This window comes from Humulus lupulus, chromosome 6 (genome assembly GCF_963169125.1).
Source record: "Humulus lupulus chromosome 6, drHumLupu1.1, whole genome shotgun sequence".
NCBI lineage: Eukaryota > Viridiplantae > Streptophyta > Magnoliopsida > Rosales > Cannabaceae > Humulus > Humulus lupulus.
In genome coordinates, this window is record NC_084798.1 from 192,055,361 (window position 1) to 192,064,264 (window position 8,904).

The 8,904-nt window shown below is 35.1% G+C and overlaps 1 protein-coding gene across 5 annotated transcripts; it reads right to left on the reverse strand.

The window, feature by feature from the left end:
• Nucleotides 1–256: 256 nt before the first annotated feature.
• On the reverse strand, nucleotides 257–6,020 carry LOC133782880 (phosphatidylinositol N-acetylglucosaminyltransferase subunit A). 5 transcript variants are annotated; one of them, XM_062222308.1, is made up of 11 exons: nucleotides 5,884–6,020; nucleotides 4,826–4,948; nucleotides 3,383–3,578; nucleotides 2,540–3,112; nucleotides 2,001–2,155; nucleotides 1,793–1,883; nucleotides 1,568–1,684; nucleotides 1,366–1,469; nucleotides 939–977; nucleotides 764–854; nucleotides 257–671 (listed from the first exon to the last, which is right to left on the reverse strand). In XM_062222308.1, the coding sequence occupies exons 3-11, from the start codon at nucleotides 3,503–3,505 to the stop codon at nucleotides 615–617; spliced, it is 1,350 nt and encodes a 449-aa protein (XP_062078292.1). In that variant the 5' UTR covers nucleotides 3,506–3,578; nucleotides 4,826–4,948; nucleotides 5,884–6,020; the 3' UTR covers nucleotides 257–614. The 5 variants fall into 5 exon arrangements, with proteins under 5 accessions (XP_062078292.1, XP_062078294.1, XP_062078297.1 ...); XM_062222310.1 differs by having other exon boundaries at nucleotides 4,826–5,818; nucleotides 5,884–5,972; XM_062222313.1 differs by lacking the exon at nucleotides 3,383–3,578.
• Nucleotides 6,021–8,904: the final 2,884 nt, after the last annotated feature.

Consider the following 8,904-nt stretch of genomic DNA (forward strand, 5'->3'; position numbering starts at 1 on the left):
TAAAACTAATTTTGTTTTTGTTGAATTGAATCGTCAAATCTAATGACAATTTTTTTACTTAAAGAAAACAAAAAGATTAGTTAAATGTTCGAACTACTATACCTTTAAAAAGCAAAGTATAAACGGATAAAGAAACATTTTTCATGTACTTTTTCTATATATACGTTAGCCATTCAAGCAATCTTCACAAGTCCTTTTGTAGACTTTAATAGAGTTCAATCTTCAGTAAATTTGAACAACTATACCACCACCCACGTTCAAAAATCGTACTTCTATTTAACACCACTAGCATTTTCATTACAAAAAGTTCAATCTTTACAACTCCTTTTGTACACTTTAATAAAGTTCAATCTTCAGTAAATTTGAACAACTATTTAACACCACTAGCATTTTCATTACAAAAATACCATCGTTTTCTTTTTTGAACACCAGTACTAAAATTTTCATTACAATTATTCAATAAAAAAATATACTGTCACTAATTATTTAGCTCCAGTACTCAAGTGTGAAACACACAAACTTGGCCAACAATATCAACAAAATATGAGACACCCAATGTTCTCAACATATCCCCTTGTTGTGGACATGGAATACAAGATTATCTCTTCTTGTCTTCAGTCTTCATCATGGGACATGGTAAAATCAGGCACCTCCTCGATATGCTCTGCGGGCTGACAGAGTAGAAAACAGAGATTATCCAAAAGAAATTTTTGATTTGATAATGAAGAAAGCTTAAAGTGACATGGAGAAGCTCTAAACCCACCTGCCATACTTGCAATAGTCGCCATAACAAAAAATCGATGATCATTACCAACCAAAATAGCTTGCCTGCCCATGATCCACATGAGAGATACCTGACAGAGGAATAAGAAATTAGCAACTCTTGAGCCTTTTACATATCTAATTTCTCAAATGTTAAGAATTCAATGTGTACGTACCAAGGAAGTGTTATTGGGCTAAAATTTATTGGATTTAAGCTGGAAAAAAATGTTGAATGGGCAAATTAGATGACCGAAACCTAAAACCCAAAACATGGGTTGCTTGATTACAAAGAATTTTGTGACGTGAATGAGACATGAAAGGAACCCAAATCTTGCAATCATATTCAAAGTCTTAATTTTTTATTTTGTCTAATTAGGAAGGATAAAGGGTCAATCTTTAAATAACAAAAGCAATCACCCCAGCATCCTATTTAATAGCAATTTTATCCCAAACTTATTAGGCAAAGACATAGTGGCAAAAAAGCCAAGTGAAAAACTTTTCTATAATACTATCCATGCACAGTAAATTATTCTGAGAAAATACATTAACGTAATCATAAACATATATCATTGTTTAATGAAATGGTAACTGTCAGTAGCTTACCGAGAGAGTCTTCCTAAAAGACTTTGACTTGTGCATTTTAGTGCCCGATCATACACGATCTCTGTCCTTTTGGCAACATCATGCCAATCGTATAGTCCCTTCATCTAGTAGGGGTCATGAAAACGAAAAAAGAAAACATTTAACTACTGCTCAAGTAGTCAACTTTCACAAAGACAATTTATTTAAGATAAAATATCCATACCCGATTGTGCATCACTTGTGGATCAATCATGGGAAGAATAGATATTGCCTTCTTGATTGCATGAACCATATCACCAGGATCTGGTTCCGCAAGTACAATCATGTCATCTGGTAGAACCTACAGCTAGAAATGGATTAACTAAGCTAAAATATACGCAAAAATTCCTGTTACTTTGTTATCAAACAATGAACATGCATGATAAATATTTGGGCCCCTGATACATACCTCTGGAACACCTCCTACACGTGTACTGACAGTCAACAATCCACAACTTGCAGCCTCTAGTATGGCTATGCAAAAGGCTTCTGTTAATGAACTGCCATAGAGATGAAACCATATGTAATTTTGCATTTAAATATTATAGCAAAAAAATTTAAACAAATTGACAACTTAAACTGAATTATAAGGTATCCCACATTGCATAATCAAGTACCTGTTTAAGAATATATGGCCAGAAACAAGGACAGACCGCACTTGAGCATGTGGGACTGCACCCAGCATTTCAACACGATCTTGAAGGGAATGCTTCTCCCTCATCTCTTCTAACCGCACACGCTTAGGTCCATCTCCTCCAATGATGAAACGAACCTTATCACAGATTTCTGAATGAGATAACCAGAGCAATAATCACATTTAACAATTTTATGAATCGAATTGAACAAAAAAAGAGATAAAAACAAAAGGATTGGGGGGGGGGGGGGGGGGGGGGTTTGCACCAACTGAATAGGTCATTTTTTTTCCGCAAAAGAGCTTATTTTCTCAAACAGGTAAAAAAAAATTAAATCTCCTTGTACCAACTCTAACAGTTCTTTTTTTGGAAACTTTTGCAGAAGCAGTAACAAATAGCCATTATATTTCAGAGTGAAGAAGTGAAAGTATACTAATGCTGATATGATTTCAAATTGAAGAAGATGAAAACCAAATTGAAAGGGCAGACAAGGGTTATAGGACATATCGTTTTAAAAAACTCACATAGGGATATAATCGGCAGACTTCTGGAATAACTTCAACAAGCAGATCAGCACCCTTCCTGTACACCAGCCTACTAATAACAACAATAACAATTTCATCACGACTGAGTCTTTTTGCAGCAGGCTTGAACATAGGCGTGTCAACAGCATTAGGTATCACAAAAACCTTCTCTGGCAGCAAACCCGACCGTAGCACTGTATTTTCCTTGCTTGTATGAGAAACACAAATTGCCTGAGTTACATCCGCTAAAGTAAACTGCAAAACCTTGTTCATGTGGATGCTACCAACATCCGAAAAACCATAGAGTGAGTGATCAGTAAACACGGCCTTATACCCCATTGTGCGTGCATGCATCAAAGCTTCATGACAGAGAGTTGAGAATGCTTGATGGGCATGTACCAATGATATTTTTTCTCTTATAAGTATAGTCCTTATAATAGGAAGAGTTCCATAGAAGGTTGGTAATGTATTCTGCATCACAAAGGGTGTCCATGGTATATAGTAAACTTTCAACCCTCCTGTCATATATCTCACTCCAGACCGGTTCCCATAGGCATGCGTCATTACCACTACCTTCAACGACCAGAAAAAATATAAGTCCATGAACATGAACAAAATATAATCATTAATACAGAATAATTTCCTTTTATATAAGACAATCCAACATCATTTTGGCGCATGCACTGTTATGTGATGGAAAAGGGGAAGAAAATACATTGTGCAAATTAAAAAAATTAAAAAAAAATTGGTCCAATAATACAATTCCACTACAATTACAAGTAATAAACTAAATAGAAATATAATACTTTCATATGCCAACTATATGTGACTATATTCTCTGACCTTGTGGCCAAGCTTTATTAGACATTGTGAGAGGTAATAAATGTGATTCTCCACACCACCAAAATTGGGGTAAAAAAAATCAGAGACCATTAGAATTCTGAACCCTTCCTTCTGCTCACCCATCTATCCCAGTTAGCGGGAATTGAAGTTCAATCCACCAATATTCTATGAGATCTTAGCTGTTATTGTTTGGTCTCTAAGAAAAAAATAGCAGACAGTTAATTTAAATAACCATTATTGGCAAACTGAAAACTAACGAACATAACAAGTAATGTATACTTTAGCATCTTGTGGACCGTAAATGTAGCAAGTCAGATAACAGTAGCACAAAATTATAATGGTGCATCTCTATTGTTATATACTCTGTAAATATGTGTTTAAGCTAGAAAATAATGTACCTGCCAGAAATTTTGAAGCCTATGCAACAACATTTAGCAAATCTTGGGTTACACAGAACTGGGATTAGAGAGTTACCCAAACCAATTGAAAACTAACTGAGGTTTATGATTTAAGACTCAAACCATTGCAAGAATCACTACTGTGTCCCACACAACATCTACAATAAGCACTTGAAACATAATAAAAAACATTCAAAGCTCTCCATTTTAAACAGGCTTACCAGTGTCTTCAAAATTAATGATAATTTCTCTAGCAGAAATTGCTAGACTTCTGTTAGGCCTCCAACTCACATCACTTATGTTAGACGTAATAAACAGAGGTGCTGATTCATATTCTGGGGTTATAGAATTGTAATGGGTTGCTATTAATTACTATTATGTTATTTAAGTTGTGTGTTATTGCTGTCAGTTTTGGAAGGGGAATAGGTTGTGGTTTATTTTATAAATAGGCAAGGGCTTGGTTTGTAAGGGTATCGTAGAGTGAGTTGTTGAATGTGTGGAGAGTTGGTGGTCTCTCGAACACCACCAGTGGCTGTGAGAGTGTATTTGCCTATTCCTCTTAATAGAAATTCCAGAACTTTTGTGCTTCAATTACTTACTGTCTTGCTAGTGTTGTGCTTGGTTTCTGGTTTGTTCTTGCTTATTTTTTTCAGGTCTTAACAACTTCTTAGGGTGTTCCAACCTTTATAATCTAGACTGAAAAACAAGGAAGCTTCAAACAGATAAACACAAGTCATAGAATCCGCAGATGTCAGATGTTCACATATGAAGGAATTGAGCAGAAAGTTCAACTTTTAGTTTTTTATATAGGAAAAAACTGAAAATTGACTAAAATTTCCTCTGATTAGTTTATAGACTCTGCTTGCAAAAAAAGTGGTAGAAAATTTTTGTTTTTTGTTTTTTCAGAAATCAATTATGATCAATCAAAATAGGGATGCTATTCAACCAGAACAGCCTATATGGCTCTCTTTGTTTGTTTTTCTTTTATTTTTTTTATTCTAATAATAGCTGAAAACAACCAAGATCAATGCTCAGAAAGCCATACCTTAGAATTGTCTTTCTCAGCATCAACGTGATGCTATTGCTATGAACTCCAGTCAGACATTGCGTCAAATATATACAGGCACAACCACTTCAATCTTTGCCCACTAAAATTTAATATCACAACCTAGAAACCAAAATTTTCCCTCAAAATTTATTTCTTTCAATGACCATATAACCACATTTAAGTTGCCGAAAAGCTTAAACTATGTCAGCAGTGAAAATTGAACAACAGCATTAAAATGCACATCACTGTTTTTGAGTTAAAGAGACAAAACATCATTATATAAAACAGTATTTTTAAAAAATGTGAATCTCAAATAAAAATCAGGATATAATGTTTGAAATTTCAACACACTATGTGAAGCCTCTTAACTCTTAATATCCCAAAATGGAACATGCTTCCAGTGGGCGAGAAGCATAAATGGATGTGATCAAAATCAACAGCTACTAATAGCTAAATTGATTAATTCACAAACATGAGTTATGAGCAAAATACATAAATAGTCAGAGAAATTAAAAATTAAAAGTAGAAAGCATTAACAATATAAAACATAATTCTCTAATGACCCATAAAGCATATTTATGAATGCTTATAAAGTATCTTGATAACCATTCAACTGTATAAACAGATTGTTCATACAATCATTATATCAAACATTATATATGCCAAATACACAATAACATATTGCCAAATGTGGAACCCGAAACCTACTTTCCCATATTAAGAAACATCAAAGACCTATGTAATTTCATAATTCTACAGAATAAATCATTATTATTTCAGTGTTGAAATTGAAAATGATCGTAGATCATTTCAATACCAAGAGGACAAAATCCAAAGATCCCATAGATATAATATAAAGTCGTAGATTCTACTGATTCTCAATTATCCCATCTATGAAAATTCATAAGACTGAGAGAGAGGTGGAAAAGAAAAGAAGCATCAAGACTCCATGAGAGTGAAAGAGAGGGCGGGAGAGCTGCCGTGAGTGAGCTGTGACAATAATGAAAGTGAGAGAGAGAGGTGCCGAAGTGAGTATGAGAGAGAGGTGGATTCACCTGTAGTGGCGTCACCGTGGGTGTGGGGTTTGGAGTGCGGTGGCGGATTGGAGGTGCGGTCGACTGATGAAGGAAAAGAGGAGAAGTATGTTTTATTTGTTTTGGGATTTAGTTTTTTTTTTTCTTTTCAAAATCGTTTTAACACGTGTAAAAGAGAAATGTTAAATGACAGTTGTATTGTGGGAGAAAAACACAACTAGCTCTGGTAAATTATGGATTTTAAAATGTTATAAGTTGGGAAAAATTGTAATAAACTCTCTAGTAAAATATATAAGGTAAGAGAAATTTCACGAATTATTGTCTCTATTATTATAAAAAAATGTCACCACTATTAACTATTTCATTTTGATGTTAAACATTCCCCATCTACCCAAAATATCATTCCTATTTTTCTTTCCAAATTTTTTTTACATCTCATTTCTCTCTCTACACTCTCGGTTTCTCTATCTCTCTCTCACTCTCTCACAAAAAACCCCAACTTCCCATCGAACCCAACCCCCGTCGAGCATCTTAGGCGACCCATCTCCATCTACCCGAAGCCCATGGCAATACAATCCTTTGGAACCCAAGACCGACAGAGCCGATTTCCTCCCACGCCGACAATCAAAGGTTAGATCTCGAACCCAACTCCATATTTAATCGAAAAACAAGGTAGGTTATGTAATCTGTGGAATGGGTTCGTCGATATTATGGGATTTTTTTTCTGGGTTTGAATCAGTGGCTCGATAGGTTCGATACGGGTTCGATAGTAGACTCGATAGGGCAGTATGAATGGTTCGATAAATGCTCGATATGATCTTGATAGGATGAGCGTAAATTACTCGATAGGCTTGATAGGCTCGATATGCGTTCGATAGTAGGCTCGATAGGGCAGTATGAATGGTTCGATAAATTCTCGACATGAGCTCGATAAGATGAGTGTAAATTGCCCTATAGGCTCGATAAGTTCGATAGTAAGCTCGATAGGGTAGTATGAATGGTTTGATAAATTCTCGATATGAGGATAGGATGAGTGTAAATTGCTCAATAGGTTCTGTAACGCCCTACTACCCAGGGACCGTTACGGTATGCATTTTAAAATAGTGCTAAACTCGCTAATCGAGCCATTTGGCCATAATCGTGTAACTAAGTATGATTAACGGTTTATGATTAAAAATTTTGGTTAAGATACAACGTTCCACTAAAATGTTTACTATATACATTGGGATCCCAAAATATAATTTAAAGGTTAATTACAACAAAAGATTTACAACCGGTCGACCTAAGCGGCAAAATAGGGTTTAACCCTAGTTCCTCTTTAAACCCTCGACCGTGGTGGTCGAGCAGCCGCACATGTACACATCGTCACCTAAGCTCTCCAACTCAAGGATGGTCCAGCTTTCTTTTGCCTTTATCTGCACCACATAGCACCCGTGAGCCGAAGCTCAGCAAGAAAACTCAATATGCTCATGAACAAGTAATAACATGTTACTAAATCATAATAGACATGTCTAGTAGTAATAACTCTACTCATGCATGCAAGCAAGTCCAAATAAATGATTATGGGGTCCTGCGTCTGAATAGATGACTAATGAGTCAATCTCTGGGGACCTGCTTATTGAATAGATGACTAATGAGTCAATCTCTGTGTGGGTGACTAATGAGTCACACCTTGTATAGGTGATGTAGAGTCCCAAAACTTTACTTAGCTAATTAGATATAGTAATAGCTAGTAGTAGTTATAGTATGTTTATTACTGTGGATTTTGGTTCAAGCTGGGACTTAGTTGAACACTCGTAGCAACACTTATAGATTTTATAAGTTTAATCTATAGTTTAAGAATATTAATATTTTCTAATCGGGGCTAAAACTCCAGAAATTAGAAATGCCAAAATAGGAATAACACTTGATATTATCATAAATGCCCAGAAAATATCATATAACATAAGGTTTGATTAATATAGCTGATTATAAAGATGTTATTTATTATACTATAAGATTTAGATAGAACCAATAAGATCATGACACTTGTCGGGTGCATGTTTATTGAGAAATTAAGCATTTTTGATGAATAGTTTTATAAGAGAAATATTTGAAAACCCTGGAACCTGCCAGCAGCTTTGAAATCGTTATATGACTCAGTCAAAGCTGTTTACCCAATTTAAAATAGGCTGAAAAAGTGCAATTACATGTATAATATTCCAGCGTATGTCGATATATCGCAGCTCTAGGGGCGATATATCGCCACATGGGGAATACGAAAAAACACGTAACTTCGCACAAATGCATCGTCGATCCTCGGGATATAGGCCCAGGCGATATATCGCCTACAATGGGCGATATATCGGCCCTAAGGCAAGATTTTCAAATGGTTTTGAAATCGAGCTCAATTCAACACTCAACCTCTTAGCAAGTCTCTAAACCTTTTGACCGAGTCTTAAGCCTCCACTGAACAAATATTCAAATATTTTTCAATTAAATATTCATTATTTTTTATTCAAGCTAAAAGAAGATCTTTTCACTCCTGAACTCTATAAATAGGACCTAGTACCCAACCATTTCTCTCATTCTTAAAGCTGTGTTCAGAGCCTTCAAGTTGCTAGGTTTACTTTAGAGTGATAAGCACTTAGGCTGGGTTATAAGCTTTAAAAACACTTGGGAAGTAAGGTTAATAGTGTGTTTTTCAATATCGAGGTGTAGTTTGATTCTAATACATTCAAAGGTATTCCTAATCTTAAGTTTATTTTAGTTTAATTCTTTAGTTTTCTTTAGTTTCCATTCAGATCCTAACTCATTGTTTTTCCATTCATGGTTAGGTATTTAAGTTCTTTAAACTTAAGGTTTCCTTTTGGTAAGCTCTTCTTCTCGGTGGGTTAGATTCATTTCTTTTTCATCTCCTTCTTTTAAAAATACTCACCTTCTCATTGTTGGTTTTTAGGAGTGATACGAATCCCGTCCTTATTCTCAAATCCCGGTATTGGTAAGGAAAATAGGATAGACCTTGTATGTTTATATGATATGTTATGCTTATGTTATATGATA